The sequence below is a fragment of the Phyllopteryx taeniolatus genome, chromosome 8, assembly GCF_024500385.1.
Source record: "Phyllopteryx taeniolatus isolate TA_2022b chromosome 8, UOR_Ptae_1.2, whole genome shotgun sequence".
Taxonomy (NCBI): Eukaryota; Metazoa; Chordata; class Actinopteri; order Syngnathiformes; family Syngnathidae; genus Phyllopteryx; species Phyllopteryx taeniolatus.
The window spans coordinates 21,608,779-21,635,547 of NC_084509.1; the positions used below are offsets into that span (position 1 = coordinate 21,608,779).

At 40.9% G+C, this 26,769-nt stretch overlaps 2 protein-coding genes across 2 annotated transcripts in view; both read left to right on the forward strand.

The window, feature by feature from the left end:
* The window catches only part of LOC133482130 (uncharacterized), a 240,958-nt gene extending 224,122 nt beyond the window's left edge, over positions 1-16,836 (forward strand). Inside the window, exon 7 of the mRNA XM_061781828.1 lies at positions 13,571-16,836. Within this exon, the coding sequence (XP_061637812.1) occupies positions 13,571-13,812 (242 nt within the window). The 3' untranslated portion in view covers positions 13,813-16,836. The remainder of the gene's footprint in view (positions 1-13,570) is intronic.
* On the forward strand, positions 1-26,689 carry LOC133482128 (POU class 2 homeobox associating-factor 2-like). The gene is made up of 7 exons (XM_061781822.1): positions 1-113; positions 6,295-6,379; positions 6,549-6,734; positions 7,383-7,483; positions 11,452-11,491; positions 12,631-12,929; positions 25,507-26,689. The coding sequence occupies exons 3-7, from the start codon at positions 6,725-6,727 to the stop codon at positions 25,924-25,926; spliced, it is 870 nt and encodes a 289-aa protein (XP_061637806.1). The 5' UTR covers positions 1-113; positions 6,295-6,379; positions 6,549-6,724; the 3' UTR covers positions 25,927-26,689.
* The last annotated feature ends 80 nt before the right edge of the window (positions 26,690-26,769 follow it).

The window sequence follows — 26,769 nt, forward strand, 5'->3', positions numbered from 1 at the left end:
CTGCTTCTCCACTTCCTGTTACTTTTAGTTCCTGGGGTCGTGTAAGTTAAATGGTTCGGCCTTTTCCTCAGATGTAACAAACAAACAGCAACAACAACAAACCAATGGCTTGTGTAAGTAACTTGCGTTGTTTCTGTTTATTAGTAGAAAGGGGGAAGCATACTGGATAGGAGTGAAACTTGAGCACAGTCTGTTTTTTGTTGACAATTGAGACTAACATCAGCAGTTATGACCAGACCCAGCCAATGATAAATTATTATGACGAGTCAGTATCTGGGATGCGCAAAAGGTATCAAACAAAGCCAGCAAACAAAGTACATGAGAGGACACATAACAGCTCCTCCTGCTTGTCGATTTCAATGTTTGTGTTCACCTTTGTCTGTACATTTTGATTGTAACTTTCCAGTCTGTTTGCATGACCCTCTCAATTCCTGAGATTTGTTCGGGCCACGCTTTTCTCCAACAATAAGTTGTCTTTTACTGCCACCTAGTGGACAAAATGTGCTAGCGCTGTCCTGACGGAAGCGTTCCTTAAAAAAAAAAAAAAATAGGTCAAACTTGTGTCAAACAAAACAACACAAAACAAAAACAAAAAAACTCCAGTAAAAGTAGAGGTACTGATTCAACCCCTCTACTTAAATAAAAGTAAAAAGTAGGCTTCAGTCTATGTACCGAATTACAAATGTAAAAGTGAATTCTTACTGTCACTTATATACAATACCCGTTTTAAAATGTGGTCCAATGGGTAAAGAATCTGCACACAAAATAGTTTCCCTCTTTAAAGAAGGCACACTTTTGCTTGCATTTATTAACTGTTCAAGTTAATAAATGTATTAACTTGCAACTTAATACATTTATCAACTTGCATAGTGCTCGAACTGAGAGAGAAAAACGCAATCAAAATAAAGTGATTTCTTTGGCTTTGCTAACGTTGTGAACTGACTGGCAATCAAAATAAATGAAACTCAATTTTATTTATAGCCTATAGCACTTTAAGAACAACAACAACAAAGTGTTCTACATAGGGCAATTTAACATAGCATTTATGAAACAATAAAACAATCAAGTTTCAACAATAAAATAAACAAATAAATAAACAAGACACAAAAATAAGGGCAGAATCTCAAACTGTGTTAAACACCAAGGAATTTAAAATGGGTTTGAGGTGGGTTTTAAAAATGGATCGGGAGGGTGCTTGTCTAATGTGCACTGGGAGGTCATCCCATAGTTTAGGACCAGCAATAGAAAAGGCTGTATTTCCTCTCAGCTTCCGCTTAGACTTCGGTACCTCCAGGAGCATCTGATCTGTTTCTCCAAAACCTGCATGTACCTTTTAGCATTAATGGTGCCTTCACAGATGTGTAAGGTACCCATGCCATTGGCACTAACACAGCCCCATACCATCACAGATGCTGGCTTTTGAACTTTGCGTCCATAACATTCCAGATGCTTCTTTTCCTCTTTGGCCCGGAGGACACAACATCAACAATTTCCAAAAACAATTTGAAATGTGGACTCGTTGGACCACAGAACACTTTTCCACTTTGCATCAGTCCATCTTAGATGAGCTCGGGCCCAGAGAAGCCGGCGGTGTTTCTGGGTGTTGTTGATAAATGGCTTTTGTCGAGTTGCACTTACGGATGTAGCGCCGAACCGTATTTACTGTCATTGGTTTTCTGAAGTGTTCCTGAGCCCATGTGGGTATCCTTTACGCAATGATGTCGGTTTTTGGTGCAGCGCCGCCTGAGGGATCGAAGGTCACAGTGGACGTCGTGTCCTCCGGGCCAAAGAGTAAAAGAACCATCCGGACGCAAAGTATTATTTTGTGGTTTAAAACCAGTGGAATAAAATATTAATGATTGGATTTAAGATAATGAGACCATTTTCCTGCTTTGCATTGTCCCACGCTCATCCTCTTTAATACCTGTAACGACTGTTTCAAATGTTATGTGGTTGTTTAAAACACTACTATTTTCAATGTGGCGTTTGTGTGGTGTGGAGTGAAACATTTCATCTGGTTCAGTTGACAACAGCTTCGACATTAGACATTCTAGTTTGCAGCAATACAGTCACTAGTGCCGTTCATGTAAAGTTCTTAAAATATTAACTCCCAGCCAAGTCCAGTACAGACTATGTTTCCTGAACACATGTCTGTAGTGCCGTTCCGTCGCCTGTGAGTGTCGCTGTTGCCTGTTCAAAAGTGCGCTGTACTCAACAGGGTGGAGGCGCCTTTGTTGGTGAAATCCTCCGGGCTGGTTGGCGGTGGAAGTTAATTAACTTAGCGTCCTAGGGCGAACTCATTGGTCTCCGCTTTGAAGCTCCGGGTGCTCGTAATTCACGTAGCGTCGGCCTGCCAAAGCAAATGTCTGTTTCTTGCTTTTGTTGATTATGGCTGTTGATTCATTTAGCGTCTGTATGTGAAGTTACGTCTCGCCACTCCGTGGTCGTCTATCTCGGTGGGAAGAGCGAGTCCCGCCGGAGGCTGGGGTGCTGGGTGTCATCTTTTCATGGCGTGTCCGCTGCACCAAAATCAACAATACTCCCAATAACAGCAAACTCATGGATTCTGTCAAATCAAATCCAAGATTACCCCATTCCTATAGGAAACATTAGGTATTTAGGTATTTATATTTTGCCAAAGCTCACAGAGCTAACCAATCTAAATTACACACCACTCCTGGAAAAAATCTCATCTGATTTAAGACGCTGGAATAACTTACCTATATCACTACTGGGAAGTATAGCCACAATAAAAATGAAAACCTTACTTCAAATAATTTATTCTCAATGATTCCATGTAAACCCACATTTAAATGGTTTCAAACATTAGATTCTGCCGTAATAAATTTGTATTCAAAAAATTAGAAAGCAAGAATTAGTTTATCCACTAACTTCCATCGCCAACCAGCCCGGAGGATTTCACCAACAAAGGCGCCCCCATCCTGTTTCAGCAACGTAAACAGGAGGGAGGCATAAATGCTCCCAACTTTAAACACTATTATTTAGCTAACCAATGACAATACCTCATCAAATGGTTGCACCACAGTGAGGAGTGTGATTCTTGGCTCGAATTGGAACAGATGGATTGCAACATCATCAAACTCCCAAAACTCCCAATATTTTTTCACAAGTCTTAAACGCCATGAATGCATCAAGAACCCAATAATCGCATCCACCTTAAGGGCTTGGTGGCAAGGTTTAGAACCTACAGGATCTCAATTAGCTCCTAGTATGCGCTCCCAAATGTGGCATAATCAATCTTTCAAAATTAATAATATACCCCTTCATTTTAGTACATGGGAACAACATGGAATTGACCACCTACAACAACTATTTAACAATAATGTTTTTAGGACACGTGATGCTGACCTGCTGTGGGGTTCTTGTCCTTGCCTGGTTTGGGGAGTGGGGGATGGGTGGCCAGACCTGGCTCTTAATCTCTCACTTAGCACACGCTCACACCACTCGCTGTCTATATTTTTCTCACTAATCACATCTGGGCACATATAGATATCAAAGGGTTCCTGGGGGACTGGTATGGGGTCGGGAGGGTGTGGGTGTCGGATCGGGTTACAGCACGTCTGTGCTGTTTCCCGGTCCGTGCGCCCTGCCCATCCGCCCTGCCTGCCCCCCTGGATTTTAAACTCACACACACACACACTCATCTCCACGTTTTAATGCACCACATACACCCATCTCTGGGGGACGGTGGGTGTACGGTGGACTGTTAGGCAGCAGTGCCTGGTAGCCCTGCCCCTCTCGGCTCACTGGCCTCTCCAGATTTTAATGCACCACACCACTCGGGGGCACTGATACACGGGGAAGGGCCAAATCACTGCCAGTCGGGGACCTAGCAGTCATTGTAACAGGGGGGAGGTGGGTTCTCACTTGGCTGCATTGCGATGCAGCAGAGGCCGGGCCCCCCTGGCTGGATGACTGCTTGGCCTCTCATGACCCTTCCTCAACATGCTAAATCTAGATTCTTGATTCCTTTGCCTAGGTAGTTGCCATCTGACAATAACAAGACTATAACAAATAACAAGGCTGTGGGGTGGGTGGCATTGGGTCCCTGTGGCCTCCTCCGGATGGCCGGTTTGTCGTGGCGCCTCGGTGGGGCCGGCGGATCGCCCTGGGTCCTCTTGGTGTGGGACTGCTCTCGGGAAAATGAGCAAGGCAGTGCTACTGTCGAGTGGTGCGGTGGAATTCTTTTTTAGTGTCTAAACACCTGTAAGAAACTGTGAGTTGATGTTAGTATAACCTGTGTTGTTATTAGTGATCCCAGCACAAGTAAGTCTCTAGTGTTTCTATCGAACTTATTAGTGAATGAACACCATATCACATGCATATTAGTCAACTGGTGTACGGAGTTGGTGAGCTGGCACATCGAGGAAGGGTGAGCACAACAAGGGAGAAGGCCTCTCTTCTACATTTGTTGTGGTTGGAGTCATTGGTTTAGTCCATTTGTCAATGTATTTGATTTGATCTATATTACACGTTGCGCAAAATTTAAAACAATTCAGTGATTCTTCCGCATACCACTGGAAGGAGCCCGCGTACCCCTGAATGAACACTTGTCTAATTCTTTCAGCCCTGTGATTGACACAGGGCTGAAAGAATTAGACAAGCCTTCACACTAACATTCATCATATATAGCGTAATCTTTTTGAGTCTTTAATACTTTTTGGGGACAAAACCACTGAGTCAACACAGATTCCCACCCAGAATCATTGTGTAAGGCGACGCTTCACTATGCAGCCCTGAGCAATATTCTACTCAAATTGTTGTTCCAATCATTTGTATAAAACAGTTTGAGCAAACCAAAAAGCAAATGAGCAAGGTGTTGATTTGTGTGGCCTAGTTGGAATGATGCTCCCATTTGACTCTTTAATTGTTCCCTGGATAAACCTGATTTGACTGATAGGTGTTAAACCATGCAGTTCACTCAAGCTACTATAGTGCACTTGTTCCATTGTAGAAACAGCGAGTATACAATTTGAAATACCTGTATAACGTTTGTAGAAGATCACACTTCTGGCATTCTGCCATTGTAAATGATTCTGTAAATTAACAGTATACCTTAAAAGTTGCTCAACAAAACAATTCTGAATAATACAATCAGTTACAGTTTCCACCGTATTGTTTGATGAATTGATTTGCTTTCATCCTGCATATGCACAGACAGTATTAAATAAATCTCCACATCTAATAACAATCAATCCAAGAGATGCATCAAAAAGTTTGACTTTACAAATAATGATTCCGACAAATTGGTATTCACAAACGTATAGTGCGTAGTGTTGGATAACTGCACTGCATTATACACTAAAGTACAATCACAATAACAACATTGTGAAATGAATACCTCACTGATCGTGTCAATGAACATTGTTTAGTATTTTGTGAAGTCAAAATCTATATTTCTGCTTCATTTTACATGGTTTGGATCGTAGCATCAAATTACACAATCGTGAACATGATTCTCGATTACAGCCTCTATTTGCCCTATTATTTGTAATGATTTTTAATACTGCACTGTAATGTTTTAATGTATTTATGCTTTTTACTTGATAGTCAATTGTACGTTATGTCTATATTATATTATACGTTATATTGACTTTTATCAATGTCTACTATTAAATTTGCAGTAAGCAAAATTTGTAACGTTTGATTAATAAACTGTGAACAACTTGGCAAAAAACCTAAACTGAACAAGAGAAATGGATGTCATTATCTGACTCAGTGATGCAAAATTGTCCTAAATCAATTGAAAAAACAGACAACTTACAAACAAAAAAACAACAACAACAAAAAAACATTGTTACTCAGTGTAATTATATTTAAATGCTTAAATAGCTTTTTTATACTAGTGTATTAACCATGTAACTGTGGTATAAACCTTTTACTGGGTGGTGGTTTAATCAATTTCTCAAGCACTGTCCATAGGTATGCATCATGACTTTATTAATATTGATTGCCATAACACCTTCGACCTTTGCGGTGATTGACCCTCAGCTCAATGAACAAGTGAGACATTTTTAGACATGTTCTTTACTTTATTTACAGATTGGTATCGTCAGACATCATGCGCAGTCATCGAACACCGTGAAAACTAAATGAACACAACTTCAGTTCCAAGATCAGAATTATTCTGCCAGCCAAAGGAGCTAATCTAAGATTCAAGACTTGAGCTCTGTTTTTTTTGTTTTTGTTTTGAGATTCAGGACTTCCTGTATATTTGTCTGTTGTGTAAATGTGTCCGTGTCCTGAAAACTTAAAAGTGTCGTTTCTTCCTAGCACCTCTCAGCCCAATTCTATGTGAGATTGGCTTGAAAGAGCATTTAAAAGCCGTGCGACATGGACGACGTGTCGCTTACAAAAGGTATGCTCACATCCCATCACATCACTGTCATGCACGCAATGTTTCTAACACAGAATCTTGAAAGCAGATGCAAATCGTTCCAAAAAACGTCCTTACCCAAAATTTGCATTTAAACAAATAGGTAAAGGACTTTTAAAAAACAAAAAAAACTCACTCTTCACGTCTGCAGTGGTGAAGTAAGGTGGCATGTTCCATGCGTCCCTGCCCTCCTGACGACATGCTTAATTAAAGCTCTCACGGAGGCACACCACTCACTATGGGGCTCAACATTGGTATTCAGTTACTGTAGGCAAACAGAAGAAGAAGAGAGCGGCCCCTGTGTATGTTAGACTCGTCAACCACATCATGGACACCGGTAAGCGACTTTTACTTCGATTATATGTATATTCATAATGTTTAGTTTTTATTTGAGAAAAATTAATGTTTTTTGTTTTTAAACAGTTTTGAATGTTTAGGGCTAAATAATTTGTGTTGCTGTGTTTGTTCTCATGTATTTGTTATGCTAATCAGTAAACTATATAGTACATAGTCCACAAATTATGTCCTGTATGTAAGCATTTTTTTCCATAATCATAATCATATATTCTCCATTATAACTACATATTTAGGGCTTGTCTAAAATCTTGTGCACAATGTTATTTCCATACAATTACAGTTGTCATTGAAATCGTAAGATGTTTAACCATCTATTCCATTTCTAATATTGAAGTTCCAAACATTTATGGTACTTTTTTTCAGATTAAAGTTTGAATGAAATGTTATGCCATACAAAACTTACTTCCAGTACTTCCAGTTAGCATACCATTTGCATTGACCTGACCAAAAATAATTTCCATGACATTTATACATGACTCTCGATATACCCAAAACAGTCACACACTTAAATCAACAAGTTTTTTCGTGATAAACATGGACACGTACATGAAATTGCAATATCTCAGACATCAAAACTGCTTCTGCATTTGGATCATGTGTAATCACACTATTTTGTTGCCCTATCAAGAATATTCAAAGAGAGTGTACCAGGGCGTTCGAGTCAAGCACACAGTCAAAGACCTGTTGGCAGAGAAACGATCCCGACAGACCAATGGGCCCAGATACAGTGTAAGTGCAACATACTCGAAAATGCATTGCTTTTGTCCCTTCCTGTCGCTCCCCACCTCTTATTTTTTCCTCCCTGACCCAAGCTCACAGCCACAGTTGTCATTCTGCTGGTCGCCTTTTCAAAATCTCCTGTTGATGTTCAAGCTGGTTATGTGGCCTAACGATCCATGGTTGATCCATTGTCTGTCTTGTAAGCACCCCCCCCAACCCCTCATCTTTCTTTGCTTAAAAAAGCCATCAAGCTCCAGCAAAGCCAGTCTGTAAATAGCTAAGCACGGTGCTGAGAGCATAACAAAGCGCTCAGTCCTATCCTCACAAAAGAACACTAATACAATGCTAGCAATGGTGATGGCCATGCTTTCCAAAAAACTTCTGTGGTGTGGAGGAGGGAGCGGGGTGGACAGGTACCACAGAGAGACAGTGAAAAGCTCGTGAAGGAGGCTGCTTATGCAAAGTTTGAGCCACACACACCTGCAGGCCTGTATTGTCCGCGGCCTTGCACGGACCACAGACAACCTCTCTATTGTTGCCTCAGAAAAGCACAACAACACACATTCTTACTTGTAGTCAGGCTGAGCTTTACACATCAACATGCACAAGCGAGACATTTTTTTTTTATCCGAACCACCTGACGGAACGCTGCAATAGGAAGGTGTTTGCTTTTATGTTGGAATCAGACAAATAAATATACCTTGTATACACTGTATACAGTATGTAAGACACAACTGAGGATGGGCAGCACGATAGAATATGGAGATCGAATTCCTGCCTCACAGTCAAAGGTTCTGAGTCCGAAGCTCGGCCTTGACCTTTCCATTTAGAGTTGTATGTTTTTGGATTCTCAGGGCATTCCAGTTTCCTCCCACACTTCAAAAAGTTGCATGCTAGGTTAAACGAAGACTACAAGTTGCATATAGGTAAGGATATACGTGTGTAAATGCTTGTCGCTCCAGGGTGTACCCCAGCTGTTGGCCAATGTTGGGTGTGATATGCTCAAGCCCACCTGTGACAAAGCAGTAAGAAATGGCAGGATGAACATGAATGGCACTGTTGTATCTCAGAGTGAGCAAAGCAAAGTTGAATCTGTGCTGAACACAAATGAATGAAGCACACTTCTGAAATTCATCCAATAGGTGATTGAAATGATTGATTCTTCTTCTTCTTCTTCTTCTTCTTCTTCTTCTTCTTCTTCAAATTGCTTTAAAGCAGAAGCAAGGTAGAATTGTGTACAGTGAACTATAGGGGTTGCACAAAATATACAGTAAATACCGTGTTATATTACACTGTTATCACTCTGTTTCAATACTTAATGTTATTAACAACAGCTTGGTTTGTTTTATTTTGACCACAAAGCTGGTCATTGTTACTTTGTTTTCATAAACTAAGTACTGACAAGGTCGTAGAATGAATGCTGTGTTTAGAGCTGTTGATTGACAGACAGTACAAGAGCAATTTTGCTGAAAGAGTCAAAACCGGGTTGTGAATCCACCATTTGAAATACTGAAACTTTGCTAGTTAGTTTGCTGAAGAAGAATATAACCTCAGACGTGCAATTGAGTAACTGCGCTGTACTGTACTGTAATAATAAATAAAATCCTCGACGCACTGAACCCGCAATGTAAACCGCGATACAGCGAGGGGCGACTGTAATTTCAAAACATCATGGCGAAACTAAAAAGAACGCTAATGCTAAGCTAATGAATGTGCATGTTGTAACAAAAAAATGAAACAATGTTTGATAATATTAGTGTACTGAGAAGTTTGCATACAATAACTGAACACTAACGCTCGCACCAAAATAAAACAAAACAAAACATGAGGTGTCTTGGCTGGTGCACCAGTATTTATTTATTTCATTTAACCTAGCACCACAGCTGTTGATTGCTGCCTAAACAAGTTTATCTTGTATGCAACCAATATTGCGTTCTGTTGGTTATGTGCTTTATCCATTTCTCATCAATGCTAATACAGTACGTAGGCTACTCTTCTATAACACGTGGCCATGAGCTTTGAACAGGAGCTTTAAAACACCGTGGTTAGGTCTTCGTAATATAGTGCATCCTTTTTACAGGGTCTAATACTATGACGAGACAACAAGCCAATATATGCGTGTGTGAGGGTATTTGGTCTCCAGTTCAGTGCCTTTTCATCTCACTGTTTACTTTTCTGTTTACAAAAGGTGAAGCACAGAGACACAGGCGTATGAAAGCCATCCATGTCTTTATGTCCGCTTAATGCCCTTCGTCATCCTTGGGAATAAAAAGCCTATTGAGAGTGTTGAGAAAAACACTGACCACAGCGTGAGTTGTCTACTGTTGGGGAAAAGGGACAGAATAGAATTGGAACGACTGTATCGTTGATATATTATGGCTCCGGCACGCCTGCGACTCTAGTGAGGATAAGCGGGGTGGAAAATGGATAGATGGATGTATTATGGATGTAGTCTTTCCTAACACGCCATTTGAAAATTGCTATTGATCACAAAGCAATGGTTCTAATAAAAACCTTAAAAACCATCCAGAATATGAACACCATAAATCTGTGCTGTTTCAGATACTATTGTTTGAGTGTGTTTTATTTTTCAAAGAAAGGATGGCACGTAACCAGACAGCCACACACGCAGTCTGAACTTAAATGTGTTCATTTCCATACTCAGCCTTCAGAGATGCACTGAGCCGTACCTGGGCCCATAAGAGGAAGTCTTAGCATTGGCAAATCACATTCAAATTCTGTCCTCAAAATTTGCTTGCCTCCCTGCCTACACGGGCTTCATAGCAACTCTTTCATGTTGGCAATATGCAAACACGAGAGCTTATCTCTTGTCTTTGCTCCACATGCTGCTAAACTCTAAAAGTCTTTATGTCTTAAAACAAACATGCTGGCAAACATTACACAAGCAAAAATGTTTATATTGACTTTTGTAATACAGTGTTTGCAAATTTTCCAAAAACCCTGTACTGTCTATGTACAAACAAAAATGTACAAACAAAATCAATCATATGAAACAGCCAAATTGTGTGTAAATGTGGCAGATTTGGGAATTTAAAAATTACATTTGTGAATTTAGGATTTATTTAAATGTATTTTTATTTTTATTTATTTAAATAAATTTATTTATTTATTGAAATACTACAGTCAATTATTGTAGTGCAAGTGTATGAATGCATTACAATAATTTTTACTTTCCTAATTTTTTTTTAACATTTTCAAATGTATTCATAGGTATTGTTTTTACAAAAAAAAATTATACAGATATGATATACTATACATCGTTGATATAATTAGCTATGGAATGGATTTCTATTTTTAAAAAATGGTAACGTTCACCTAAAGTACTTTTCTACTTCTAGCACTCAACTTAACAATGGCACCTAATTCAGCGTCCGTACACTGATGCTGCTGTAGTATCAGGATTTTGCTTAACTCCAGTGTACAGGTATGACTTCATTGTCATGGGAGAAAGAGGGCAGACCACTGTACCACCTGAGCGATGCCACCTCTCACCATCGTCACCTTTTTGTATGCCGTCCGGTTTGTTTAAATCAAGTTTAAATTACCAAATGTTTCCACGACAATCACTTGGCAATTCAATTCATTTAGTGACCTCAATGCAGTTGCCACATGGAGCAGGTACATGACCACACTACTCATTCATTTAAAAATACAACTGAATGCCACATGAACAGGTGTACTTTCACAGACAGCAGTAATGATATTACTTTTTTTTTTTATTATCATTATCCTGCAGTGATGGAGGTCTACTATCAACTTTAACGCACATCCTTTAATTTCTCTTGATTGTCTTGGAGATATATGTAGATTGTAGTTCTAAGTGTGTTCATTTCAATTGATTACTTTGCTTGGTACAAAAAAAAAATACCTGTAGGATTTTTGCTGCCAATAAAAAAAAAAAAAAAACATTTTATTTCAGTGTCATTCATGTGTAACATTTTTTTTCTTCTTAACAGAGTGGTTCAACAACTCCGCCTTCCTTCGTTCAGATGTCAGGTGAGGAAATTGACTCTTTCAGAAAAAAAACTTGAATGAATGAACGAAGGCCCAAACAGGCTAGTCACTTTATACTCCCTGCCACAACATGAGGTACAACTTCAAAATATTAAGAGAATAATATTCATGTTGTCTATTATTGTAGTTGTGGTTTGCCTTAGATTAGAATACTATGTAAGATTGAGAGTGGTCTCTAATATGTTACCGCTGTCATGAAGCTAAATAATAAAATTAGAATTTGAAAACTGTGATTAGCTGGCGACCACTCCAGGATGTACCGGGCCTTTTCCCCAAGTCAGCTGGGCTAGGCTCTAGCTCAGCTGTGACAGTGGCAGAGAAAATGGATGGATGGAAAATGCTAGACACACATCTCTGTCTCATGAAAGAAAGTTCTACATTATTGAAAACCACAATGACAAACATTCATCCAATTCCAACACCGCTTATCCTGGTTAGGGTTGCGGGGCGCTGCGGCCTATCCCAGCTGACTTCGGGCGAAAGGCGGACTACACCCTGAACTGGTCGCCAGTCAGTCGCAGGGCACATATAGACACGGACAACCATTCGCACTCACATTCACACCGTCACTGAGTGGGAACTGAACCCACCCTGCCCGCACCAAAGTCAGGCGAGTGTACCACGACACCATCAGTGACTAATGACAACCATATTGCTAAATTAATATTGCGGTATAGCTGTATCATGTTTTTAGGGTGGAGCAAGTAGTATTTTAACATTGCCTCATACAAGTTTTAAGTAGATTGTTTTAGTTAGGGAAGGGCGAGTACCAATACCAGGTACCGGTATCGGGCCAATACTGGCCTTATTTCAAGGTATCGGGTACTCCGAAAAGGCTGCCGATATCAGCCATGATAATTAAGGCACAAAAAAAATCGGACATTGATTAAGTCCTCCGAACCAGGAGTTGGCACTACACTGCAGCGGTTTGACACATCACCGTGTCATTGTGTTAATTGAAATTTTATGAATCAAAAGTACTAGTGGTATTGGTATTCGGTACTAGTATCGGTGATTATTGAAGAGTGAATAGTCGTACTGGTATTGGTCTGAAAAAAAAAGTTGAATTGAACATCCCTGGTTTTAGTGAGTCCATAAAATTGTCCCACTCTTCCCTACAGGGTCTCATATGTTACCCAGCTACTATGGTATGAGGCGTCCTTTCATATCGGACTCAGACTTCGGCGCATCTACCAAGCAGATTTCACCGGATATGTACCCATCCACCTTTGGAGGCAGACCACTGGGCTGTGAGACAGCTAGCTTCTCTCTCATTGACACCTACTACCCTGACACTTTCAGTGAATACCGCAACACCACCACCACCACCTTCTCAGGCTCTGGGGGATCTTTCCTGCCTTCTTCAGCCCTATCGTCTCTTTTGCCTCCCTTCTCTGGAGAGTCATCACATGTATACATGGTAGGAATCTTCGTGTGTGTGAGTGTGCGCGTATGTGTGTAAGTGTGTATTTGTGTATTCAAAATAGTGGTGAGTATTTGAAGAGTTCAAACTCATCACATACGTCCTCAAATGTGGCTGCGCCCATGATTTCAGCTGCTGCTTATTTGGCTTTGATTGTGCTTGAACGTGAGCTTAAAATACGATAATTGCGTGAAGCAGTCCAAGAGCGATGATGTCATGAAACTCATCGGTTGGTGAGATTGGTAATAGTGATCCGGTTCGTAGATTCTTTGAGAAAGCCTTCGCTGATGTTGGTCGCAATCAAGTGGGTCGACAGGATCTTGAGAATAGCAACAAAGAAGACGATAACAGACTCTGTGCAATCATTGTGGCTCGTCTCTCTCTTTGAAGGGTTAGGATTAAGGGTTAATTAAAATGAAGGTGAAGGGTTAGTTCAAGAGAATATAGTTCTAGTGCATTTACCAGTTATTTACTTTCACTCACAAAGCGTAACACCAATTTAGTGTAATTTTATAGTTATGTGAAAAATTTGGACTTGGTCTGTTTTTGAAGAAAATTATTAGAATTTTTCCATCCATCCATTTTCTGTACCGCTTATCCTCACGAGGGTCGCGGGCGTCCTGGAGCCTATCCCAGCTATCTTCCGGCGAGAGGCGGGGTACACCCTGAACCGGTCGCCAGCCAATCACAGGGCACATATAAACAAACACCCATTCACACCTACGGGCAATTTAGAGCTTTCAATCAACCTACCACGCATGTTTTATGGAATGTGGGAGGAAACTCGAGTGCCCGGAGAAAACTCACCCAGGCACGGGGAGTACATGCAAACTCCACACACGCGGTGCCCGGATTTGAACCCCGGTCCCCAGAACTGTGAAGCAGATGTTCTAACCAGTCGGCAAATTAGCCACGTATTTGCTTAATTTATATCACTTAATTTCACCATTTTTCACACTAAATATATTTCCAAAGGTGCTATTGTCATGAAATTTTCACCAGATGTTCGGAACAACCCAAGTAATCCATACATACAAAGAAAGTAGAACAAATAAGATCAGAAATGAAGTTGTGTGGAATAATGTGAAATGACACAAGGAAAAAGTATTGAACACATGAAGAAGGGGAAGTGCAAAAAGGCATGGAAAGCCAAGACAACACCTAAAATCTATCAGTAATTAAACAGCACTCCAGCCCCTTGTCAGTGCAAATTAATATCAGCTGGTTCAGTCGTAATAGATGGCCTACAAAAAGGTCTCATTGCCAAGGTGTGAGTCAAGACATCTCATGATGGGTAAGAGCAAAGAGCTGTCTCAAGACCATCGCAAAGTAATTGTTGCAAAGCATAACGATGGCATTGGTTACAGGCGCATAGCTAAGCTTCTAAATGTTCCAGTGAGCATGGTTGGGGCCATAATTCAAAAGTGGAAAGCCAAACATACCACCATAAATTTGCCTCGATCGCTCCTCCTCCTCGCAGGATTTGCAAAGAATAATCAGAAGAGTTGTCCAAGAGCCAAGGACCAACTGTGGGGAGCTCCAAAAAAGACCTAGAATTAGCAGGTACTGCTATGATAAGTTATCAAAATTGACATTGCTTTTAACTGGCAGTACAAATTCACATTTAGTTTTGTACCGATTTACAAACATATGTAAGTATGTACTTTTTTACTTTTACTTAAGTACAGGAGTTAATGAATACTTTTACTTGAGTAATTTTTTACACAATCGGTGCTTCTAATTAATTTCAAGATTTGAGTACTTTTGCCACCACAGATTAATAGACAAAGAGTTTAGATTAACGCTTAAAAGTACACATTTGGCCTGTTGTCAAAGCAGAAAATGTTTCTTCACTCCAGGATTATGGCCTGCAGTAATTTTCCTGGCTGATTTCCACGACATAAGAGAACTGGATATGCCTGCCAAGCTCTAACTCATTCTGTCAATACTTCCTTTTATATCAAGAGAATGATTTTTACAGTGAGAATCAGCATCACAGGCCATGTTTCAATGATGTTGTTCGCTTTGTGGAATATCAGGTCAAACTCTTGTCTGATCCAATTTTTGGAGATATTCAAACATCAGAAATGAGAACGCTGTGTCTGCAGTCAAATCTAAGGTGAGGAGAGGGAACTTTGGCACAAACGTCTGCCCTGTTAACAAACATCAACAATGTAAAGAAACATTGGAAATCAATCAATCAAAGCAACATCAGTTGTTTATTCGGTGCACTGCGTGACTGTGAATGTGAAAAGTTCTTAAAAATCAAACATTTTGGAATATAAAATCAAATTCTTACAGGAAAAGAGAGCTTGGTTTTAGGGATGTAACGTTATCTAAAGCTCACGGTTCGGTTTTATCACTGTATTAATCTCATGGGGTACGATAATATTTATGATATTGTGGGAAAGCGCAAGGTATTGCAGGAATGTTTACTAGAGAGATGGGAGCATACAGGAGAACCAATAGACTGTTCTTTTTCTTGCTTCTCGATTCGCTTGAGTAGTTTCTGTGTGATTTCCCACACATTTTCAGGATAAAGACATCTTCAAATCATTTATTCCCGTGCATTTCTATCCCTGTCCATCCAGTGTTGTATTCGTATCCTGTACCTCCAACATGGCCGTGTAACTGCTCAAACTATGACGTCAGTGCATGGCCACCCCACCCAATACGCCGAATAGGTGAATGCTAAGGGCGCCGTGGTTTCAGGAGGCGCCACAAAAGTCGAAACAAATGTACCTTTAATAGACTGTAATTATATTAAAACTAGTTAATGCTATTAACTCTTACAAGGACGTATGTGGTCTTCATGGTCCATATTTCACCAACAACTTCTATTTGTATTGTCTATGTATTTTTTGCTCAAGAAAATGTGATGGGCACCTTTGCAATGATATCCATCATTTTTGAAGGATAACAGTTCAATTATCCAACCTTTGTAAATGTATACATAAAAATACATACAAATTGTAGCAGTGTATGAAAAACACAAAAAGGTTCCACCAAACCAACCTCTTTTGAACTCAAACCTTTTGACTAAAATTTTGCAATATAAAAATATTTCAACAGGATGTATTTACTTTCAAAACTACAGTGCTAAGGTGGCACAGCATTTTCTCATGCAAGTGCATCAATGTCATTGAAGTGTAGTCAGTGCGCCCTCCAGTGGACAAGATTACGAACAACAGTTACTTTTATTGAAAAATAGCAGTGAATGTGTTCTCCATCTCCACGGGCCGGCTCTGACCCCCTACATACATTTTCGCCACTGTATTAGGGTGTCATTATTAAAATGATACAAACACGGCGGGTGCCACCTCCTTGCAAGCCTCATCCAAATGATCTTCAATGGAGAGGAAAACCTTTGGTCCATAAAATATTTTGTTCTAATATTGTTCTAATATTTTCAGAGGTGTATGTGGGCATAAATAAGAACGAAGAAATTTTGGTGAAAATCGCCCGGCGTTTTTGGACATAAAGTGTTGTACCGTTTTTTGGCCCGGAGATCGATGCCTTCATCATCCAATGTTATGACACAGCAAGCCAAAGTTTGCGTCTGTCACATACTGTCAATTACAGAAACACTTTGTGAGCTGTAGATACTCTACTGAGACATCTGAGAGTCATTTGTGGTGTAATATATACAAAATTGAGCTGACAAAAGACGTGTATAAATGCGGAAATGAATCTTCAAAGCACTTCCTCATGGACTGGTCGACTTTGCCGTGTCGATAAAATAATAAACATTGGGCCGATTGTTCTGATATTTTTAGAGGTGTCCGATAAATTACATTACATAAGCAATTTTTCAAGACAGTGTAACTTGTTTTTCAAAGAAAAGTAGTTATTCTTTTTTGGAGGGATAGACACAGGAAACATGGCAACCTGCGAGTAAGCTAACCCGCCCCCTGCACTTCACAGAAAGTATGATGGAGCAGAGAGAGCCAAATCGTCCAGGCACTCAAAACAATGAAGAACGGAAAAGTTCAGGGTCCGGATGGGTACTCAACCGAGTTCTAAGCATTTTCTACCAAATTGCTGCCCACATTGAAATGAGTTTACGCTGACGCATTTAAACAAAGGAAACTTCCATTGTCCATGATACAGGCTACTATTTCTGTGATTCATATAAAAGGCAAAGATCCCACAAATTGTGAATCCTACCGTCCTACTAGTTTGCTTACTAACAACAATTATTTTAGTGCGGTTGGAGAAACTGGTGTCCAAAATTGTACATCCAGATCAGATGGGCTTCATAAAGGAGAGGCAGTCATTTCATAATCTTCGGCATCTTTTTAATATCATGTATCCTATTCAAAATCTGAATTCCCCTGAAATACAAATCTCGTTGGACGCGCATAACGCTTTTGATCGGATTGAATGCAGACATCTCTTTAAAACTTAAAACTGAATACATTTGGATTTGGCCCAGCACTATATACCTCGCCACAGGCCAGAGTGAGGAGCAACAACTGTAACTCCCAATATTTCACCCTTCAAAGAAGCACAAGACAGGGCTGTCCACTGTCACCTCTTCTTTTCGATTTAGCCATTGTACCGCTCGCCATTGCTTTACAATCCGATGTGGACATGCACAGCAAAATTAGGGGTGGCCTTGTCCATAAAGTTTCATTGTATGACTAATTGCTATTTATTTCTGATCCCGATAATACAATCCCAAAACGCTTGGACATAATTTCTCAAATGATCTGGTTATAAAATTAATCTCACTAAAAGCGTACTATTTTCCTATAAACAACTCTGCTCGAGAACTCTCTTTTGTTGCTTTTCCGTTCAAAATTACTACGGGTCTAATGAAATACCTGGGTGTGAATGTTACAGCAAACTATAAGGATGTATTTCATCATAATTTCAAAAATGTCTTGGGAAATATTAAGGAGGATCTTCTCCGGTGGTATACTCTACCACTATCTCTGGCTAGACGTGTTAATGCACCGATAATCCAGTTGTAAGAGGAAGCCTGCGTATATGGACCCAATTTCACAAACATTCAGACCCAAACTTTGGTGTCCATGCCTTTAGCTTTTAACTTTTTCTTGGGACTCTCTTTGATAGGCCTTTTTATATTTGGGCTAAAAAAAAAAAGACATAAGAAGCGTGGCAGATCTGTTTGTGGACGGCACATTTGTGACGTTTGATCACCTTGTCAGAGAGAACAAATTAACCAACTTTGTTCGTAATACATTTCCATCGTGTCCTTCCACGCAGGCCATTTGACCCCTTTGACGACTGTCTTACAATTAGGCCTTGTATGTCGGGTGGTGTGTCTCGGCTATTCAATCCATAAAATATTCTTCGTTGCGCCCACTCCCGAGGCAGTAGGAGGAGGATCTGGATATGGAAATACAACGTACCTTGAAGAGGGCTTTTGGTCGGATACATACGTCGTCTCTGTGTGTCCGACACAGATTGTTACAATTTAAAGTATTCAATCGGCTGCACCTCTCCAGGGTTAAACGGGCCAAAAGATATCCTACTGTAGACCCAACTTGCACATATTTATATCTTTGGCACATATGTTCTAGCTATGTTCAAGCCTTACCCTGTTCTGGTCAGAAATTTTTCACAAGTTCTCTTACATTTGTAAAAGAAGCAATAGTCCCGAATCCTTACATTCCAATTTTTTTGGAGTGGCACAAACTAACGATGGAGTCTCAAGGAGTCATTTGCAATTATTTGCATTTTCATCGCTAACCGCTTGACATTCCAAAATTGCAAGTCAACATCGCCACCAACATATTCACAGTGGGTGTGCAACATTATGTCACATCTCCAGCTTGAAAAGATTTGTAGCTCATTTCACAACTCATTTGAAAAATTCATTGCGGTATCGGAGATCTTTTTTGATGAGGTATTTGATGCAAATTCTTTAAATTGATGGTTGGGTGGCCTCATCTCTAACCCTCCTTTTATTTTCAATGTTTCTTTATGCTTTCTCTTTTGTTCCGTTATTTTGTTATTTGATTCAATTTGTTTTAATTGCTATTGTATTTTTTGTGGCTTTTTTTTTCATTTGGTAAATTTTCCATCTGCAACGATGCTTTCAGTGACCCATATGGTGGTATAGAGGTAACACGGGTTAAGCCTCCTGCTTAATCGTATATTGTACAGTGAATTAATGTCCCTGTGTCACATAATGGAAATGGATGTGCTCTTTGTTGAATATTTTAAAAATAATAAAAACATTCTGAAATAAAAAATGGAGCAGGGGGAGCCTAAAATGATTACATTTGGATTCATGGATTACTGTATGTTTTTCCTAATAAAATTGGGAACAAGAGAATGGCGACTCAAAGATGTCTCCCAGTCTCACAGCAACTACGATGTCTAATGTCATCCGTCACCATGAAACTGCAGGTGCATGCAGGTAAGCTACGCTAACTTCACAATTAGCTTGCTAATAGCTGTTCAAACATGAACTAAGCTTGATATTGGTTATACACCGAATTGATAAGACGCTAAAACGATAGACATCGTGGAGACTGAAACTGGAAACTATGCTATTAAACAACTAAGATTGTGAACATGTTAGCATAGACAAACGCCGCATTGAGTGGAACTACATAGTTGCTGTAGGGCGTCAACACATATTTGATGTGGCAGAACCGTCCGTAAAGCAAGACAACTCACTGAACTTCATAAAGGGGCAACGTACAAAGTGTACAAACTCGGTGTCTTTCATTTAGCCATGCACGTGTCACAATTGGTAATCGTACGATGTTGGACTGGACCCAAAATCAGACGGAGGCGGAGGAAGTAGATGAGAATGGTTTATTAAATAATCGCTCAGTGGGTAGGATATCCGAGGGGCGATGGTGGTCCGTTGGGACATGGAAGGTGAAGGAAGCGGAAGCATGGGCAGGTGGAGTAGCTGGAACGGGCAGCAAGACGGGAGATACGGAAGGCGTAATTTGACAGTACTTATTGTCATATTTTTAGATGTATAACATTAGAAATTGGATACTAGCTATTACTGTGATTCTTTTGTTAAAGTGAAAACATTCAAGTCAAGTTAGGAACACAGGAACCTTAACTTTTAAAACCGTCGTTGTCCACAACAGAAAACGGCTGCATATTCCACGATGTATCTTGTTATTTCTTGAGCCTTTGCACTGTTCTGTGGGAGCTTGCTCGTAAATGCTTCCTTTAGAGTTTTTTTTTTTTTTTTTTTTTGACCAGATTGGATTGTTTGTTGGATACGGTCCTTGAATTGCTTGGGTTGTCAAAGTGGCTTCTCATGTTGCTTGTATTTCCAGATGTGTAGTGCACAATAAACTTGCACTGTTTGCATATTTTCTTTTCTTTGTCAATTATCCGACTTGTAAACCACTGGGGCATACACAGTTTCAACAAATTCCTCCTTTTCTTGTGGCTGCTAGTGCCACCTACTGCCATGTTTATTTTTACTCGAGCACCACCCAAAGCATCATGCTCCTTGTAGTTTACTCTGCTCTGTTCACTATAGCCAACCCAAGACTAACTTTTTAAGCACAACAACTTCTTATTTTACACCGTAATAAGACCACGACGACATTGAGGCACTTTTAATACCGTGTGATTATGAATACCGTGTCATCCCTAATTGTTTTGTATGTCCTAACATTTTTGATAAGCGCCTAACCTGTAAAAAACGCAGACAAAGTCATCTAACAGCATTACTCATCCATGCTAAAAGGTTGGCTAAGCCAATGAGCACCGGGGACATCTGGTAGTAAACCTGAGCGAAATATAAATATCACACTTGTATCAGCTGAAACCTTTAGTAGACAAATAGGAGCAGGAAGCAATGGTGTTCTGTCAATCCCACCAGTCCAGGTAAATATAAAGAATGGCAATAAAGTTATTCAAACTTATATGTTTCTAAATAATGGATCAACAGCTACATTTTACTTTGAAGGTCTAATGCGAATGCTGAACCTGAGTAGTAAAGGACAAAAGAAAATAGTATATTAACACTCCAGTGAGTGCTTCAAATATAATCAAGAGTGAATTCCCCAGAAAATGTCTGTACCTTGATCACATTCACATCCCAGAAATCCCTGCAGAAGTGGAGTTATTAATTGGAACTAACGCTTCTTAGTTGCTGGAACCTCGGGAGGTTTGAAATCGTCAAGAAGATTGACCCTTTGCCATTAAAAACCTTGCTGGGATGGGTTGTCAGTGGCTCATGTAAAGACTGGAAAAATAATGATGATGACTGTCATCATAAAGCTGCTGTTGGAAATGCAGTATGAGAATTTAATGAAAAAGAGCCTTAGGATTAAGTGAAAATGTCAAGAGGCAAAATTCATTGAAATCATGGAGTAATATGTAAAATTGCATGATGGACACTACATTTTAAATCTGCCATTTAGAAACAAAGAGAGGGTTTTCCCAAACAATCACTTTGTTGTCCTACGGCGGCTTACTTCTTTAATAGGAAAATGGAAAGAAATGAGAAATTCCATCAAGAGTACACAGTTTCTCGATGATGTCATCAGCAGGGTGTTTGCTGAAATGGTTCCCCAAGACGAGTTGCAGGCTGCTTTAGATACAGAACCTCATCATGGTGTTTACAATTCATTCAACAGAAGGTTTTTGTCTTTGACTGTGGAGACAAATGCATCCCTGAATGATTGACTTTTGTCGGGCCCAAATCTAACAAGTTACTTGACAGGAGTGCTTCTAATTTCAGACAAGAGCCCATTGCCTTAATGCCTGTTGTGGAATCTGTTTTATCATGTCAGAATGGCAGAGGTGGACAAGGACTTTCTTCGATTCTTATGGTGGCACAATGAAGATTTTACTAAGGAAACTGCAGAATACAGAATGCAGTGTCAACTTAAAGCTGTGCGTGCACTTTGAGGAGGACTCCAGATGACCATCAAAGCAGCTTTTCTGATGAGGTGATTGATACAAAAAGCTGACTGGAGAAAGCAGTGGAGCTCATTCATGACCTCAGTGACTTTTGCCTTAAAGGAAGCTTTCATCTTACACAATGTATCCGCAACAGTCGGGATGTTCTGCAATCCATTCCTGAGAGAGAAAAAAAAACCACTTTAAACATGTAAGTGTACTTAACTTGGACAGACATCAACTTCTGGTGGAAAGCGCCTTGGGACGCCACTGGTGTCTGGAAAGTGACTTCTGCCTACTTTGCAAAGAGCGTGTACATACTTGACGGGAGATTTTATCAGTCATGAGTTTAGTGTATGATCCAGAATACCTTGCAGCAATTCTATGGGAATTTGGGAAGAAACGTTGGCTGGGGTGAGCAAATTCCTGAAATCCTAAACCAACAATGGATAAACTGGTTAACTGATCTGAAGGAGCTTTCAAGATGATTAAAGCCTCATGACTTAGGCCCACCCGTTCATGTCTGGTTACTCTTTTCCAGATGCTAGCGAATCAGTGTATGGCACAGTAATCTACCTGAGCAGAAGCGGCAATTGGCATGAACAAAGTGTGCGATCGCACAGGGCGGCATGTCTGGGGGGCGGCAACGTGCCGGGGCAGGGCTTTTTGATACGGTGATACTGGCCTGTCACGCTGGCAATCCCTGAACCCGTTGGTGGGCACCAACTGTAAGGGATGCCATTAGCAGAAGGAACCCTATCGGGCCTTTTTGGCCAAGTGACTCCGGAGGCAGCTGTTGGGTACCAGCTGGCCAAGCAAATGCAGATTTGGTGTTCGTTGAGGCAAAAACCTGTGGGTGGAGTTTGGTGAGGCCATGGAGAGTGACTTCCGGATGGCTTTGAAGAAAATCTGCTCCACCGTCCAGCGTCTCAGGAGGGGGAAGCAGTGCACCATCAGCACTGTGCATAGTGGGGATGGGGCACAGCTAACCTCAGCTTGGGACGTTGCGAGTCGGTGGGCCGAATACTTTGAAGACCTCCTCAATTCCACCGACAAGTCTTTCCATGAGGCACCAGAGTCTGGGGACTCTGTGACGAGCTCTCCTATCTCTGGGGTTGAGATCACCGAGGTGGTTAAAAAAACTCCCCTGTGGGAAAGCCCTGGCAGTGGATGAGACCCCTAGGCCCAGCCACAAGGCGCTCAATGGCCAGGAGAAAACATTGAAACAAAATAAAAAATCTCACCCTAGGAGGTCTTTGAGACATGCTTTGTCTGGTCCCTCACCTTGGACCTGTTTGCCCTGGATGACACTACTAGGGCCATAAATCTCCCGACAACTTAGCTCCTAGGATCATTAGGACACACAAACCCCTCCAACGATAAGGTGATGGCTCAAGGAGGGGGATCACAGATACAAGCGACCGAAATGAGTTTCCTCTGCAGAGTGTCTGGGCTCAGCCTTAGAGATGGGGTGAGAAGCTCGGTCATCTGGGAGGGGCTCAGAGTCCAGCCAGTGCTCCTCCGCATCGTGAGGAGCTAGTTGAGGTGGCTCGGGCATCTTGTTAGGATGTCTCTTGGATTCCTCCCTGGTGAGGTGTTCCAGACAGGTCCCACTGGGAGGAGGCCCAGGGGATGACCCAGGACACGCTGTCTCCCGGTTGGCCTGGGAACGCCTCGGGATCTCCATGGAAGAGTTGGACAAAGTGGCTGGGGAGAGGGAAGTCTGGGCTTCCCTGATTAAGATGCTGCCCATGTGACGTGACCCCGGATGGATGGATGGATGGATGGATGGATGGATGGATGGACGGACGGACGGACTGATGGACGGACGAACAGTCTTCCTCAGTGATTCTCAACCAGTGTGCCGTGGCACATTAGTATGCCGTGAGCGCTCTTCAGGTGTGCTCTGGGAAATGATACAATTTTACTTAATTGCTCAAAAAATAAAATGATTTCCAAGAAATAATGTATCTTTATTCATCTATTTATGCCAGTGAGGCATAGTGACAGACAGAACAAATAAATGCTCTTCTATTAGATGGCAGGAAGTACTCACAGTAATTAACGTATCCACTTTTTTGTGACATTTTTGTTCGTTGGTGTGCCATGAGATTTTTCAATTGCAAAATATGGGCCCTGGCTACATAAAGGTTGGGAATCACTGCTCTACCTCCACCTTATTCTTTCTGGAGAAGGTACTCCTGATTGGCTTTGAAGGCCCTCGCACGTGATATAATGATGTCATGCTCATACATAGACTTATTTGTGCACTGTTCTGTTGTGTAACCTAACCTCAGTAGCAAAATGTTCTGATAACTGTGAAACTACATGTCAGCCGCACTACAGGATGTTTTGTGCCAAGAGCGATATTGCTGTGACCTTGGATCCACCCTGCTCACGCTTTAAACACCGCCCTGAACACTGTATATCATCTCGCACTGAACGCTAAAAAAGCGCACATTTGAGCACATTTGAGCAGCTGCAGCCTTTGACTGTAGAACATTTGTGCCCAGAATATTCTGCAATAAAAGATCTTAAAGAAGTTCATTTCCAGTCTCTGATTCTGACCAACACTCTCATCGTCCGAAATTCAACGAACACGCGAAGGACTGGCGGAGAAAAGCCTCCTTCAACAGCTTCCACAAATGTCTAACACGGAGCTTCGTGACCACATATGAGTATTTCATGCGCACACTTTACAGATTTCGTGGCCACAAATTAGCATTTTGTTCGCAGGTTTTAAAGTATCTATCTTGTGGTTTAATGATACAAGCCCAGATTTCACACCGAGTAGGATGATGTGTGAGTAAATTGATCATCATTATTTCTGTATCCTTACTTTTTGTGACATTTTTGTTAGGTTGCGTGCCCGTGAGATTTTCAAATTGGGCTTCGGCTCGATAACAGTTGGGAAACATTGCTCTGATTAACATTGTTTTCTCTTATCCCAGGCAAGATGCTCTTGTCTGACTTTGTGATTGTCTGATTTAATCGAAGAGGAACTACCCCCCCCAAACACAAACATACTCAACACTGTAATCAGTCATTAGTCAGTATTGAGCAAGTCAAATATGCAAGATTTCAGTTACTGTACGTAAGGATATACAGGATTGTTGATCATTTAGCTAATGTGGTTCTTGAACTCTTCACAAGTACCACCTCAAAAAAATATTTAGCTCTCCAAGTACCACCATTATGACCAACATAAATATACAGTAGCATTGTAGGCCCAAGTGTTGATCAAAAATGAGGCAGAAGCTTTATTCCTAAGAAAAGAAAAAACAAATTTGGATAGCCACTGTAACATTGTGCAGTTTAAACATCAGCACTGCGCTTATATATTGGAGAGTAAAAACTGCAATTAAATAATGATTCTACTAACATATTTTTGCACATAAAAGTTAAATAAAACTTGTACCTAAATAAGTGTTTAAGAACAAACATTTTAAAATGATGAAATGTTAATTTATTCCACTTTAAAGGTAATGACAACATAAATCTACTTAACAATTGTATTGTCCTGGATTTTTCATTTTTTATTTTTTTTTTAAGTTGAAGCCAGTATTCAAAATTTGAACAATGAATTCAGTGATTCGCTCACCACTAGTGATACTCGTTCCACACTTTAGGAATCGCTTCACTCCACCAAAAGTACTCAATAGCTGGTGCACCTTGTAGAGAAATATTGCTCTTTATCTTGTTTTCTCACCCTCAGAGAGACGCGTGGGAGCAGTCGGTTCCAGAGCCGGTTCCTCAGGTGGATCCTCTCTGTCCAGACAACTTGGCTTCTGTCAGCGTCCCATCGTCCATGCCCAGTCCAGAATCCCAGGGGAGCCCCAACCAGCCAAGCCAAGGCTCGTCCATGGGCCTGGGTTCCAGCGGCCAGTCCTATACGCTGCACTCGCTCGAGGATGCGCACTACCACCTATTAACCTCAAGCAACTCCTACTCAGCCCCGCCCTCCTCCTTCCCTTGTCCTCCGTACACGAACAGCGACTCGGTATCCAAAATTGTGACTGAGGAGGCAGCCGAAAGTCACACCGGTCTCCCTCTCAATGTGGAGGCTCACACTTCCTGGGATAAGGAGGACGGTGTGAGCTCCTGGTCACCCTTCGAGCTCAGAAGGGCCTACTGACTTGCTCGCATATCTGAGTTTTAGTATTGGGTGAAAAAGGTCTGGGACTTGGATCACAGGGAAGAGTGGATGGACCTTATCTCAGTTGGTGTTGATAAACTCAGGAGTTACTTGGCCCCCACAGGGAAGAATTCAAGGCTCCACAAAATAAAAAGACGACAAACAACATGGGTGGTGGCGGGAATTCTACAGTGTCTAAGAAACAATTTGTTTGTTGTGAAGGACATTCAGCACAAGATTAAAAGTTCCATCTCAAATCATAAGGTTCCTGGTCAAGGCGTCTTGCTATGCCTCATTTTAAACTGATCTTAAAATAATTATTGTCACAAATATTGATATTGTAAAATATCGTATCGATGAAATACATGATGCTGTTTATAAAAAAAATTTATTTTATTTTTTTTTAAACGATTGCAGGTCTGCGTTCCCATCACATGAGTCGTGGCTTTCAACCAATCAAATGTACTGATTTGAAGAGGACCTACAGATTTGGACATGTATCACGACAGCACCACTCTAACCCAATTGTCCGCCATCATGAAACCTTTTGCAATGTTTCCATATCAGAGCAAGAACCCTAATGTTTATTTGCTTCCTCTCCCTCTACAGCATCTTCAATTGACTCTGATCACTGTAGATTAGTGATTTATTCAAGGGAACTACACATTGTAATCGCCGACAGTTTTTCTTTTTCTGCATGTGACTGTCTGAGCGGTTTTCTTTCGATGGTGATTAATGTCAAATGATATGAATATGTATGTTGGGGGGGCGGGGGGGGGGGGGGGGAGCTTTAAATATGTTGTAAATTCATCCGTTACGTGTAATACATATCTAAGTACAGAA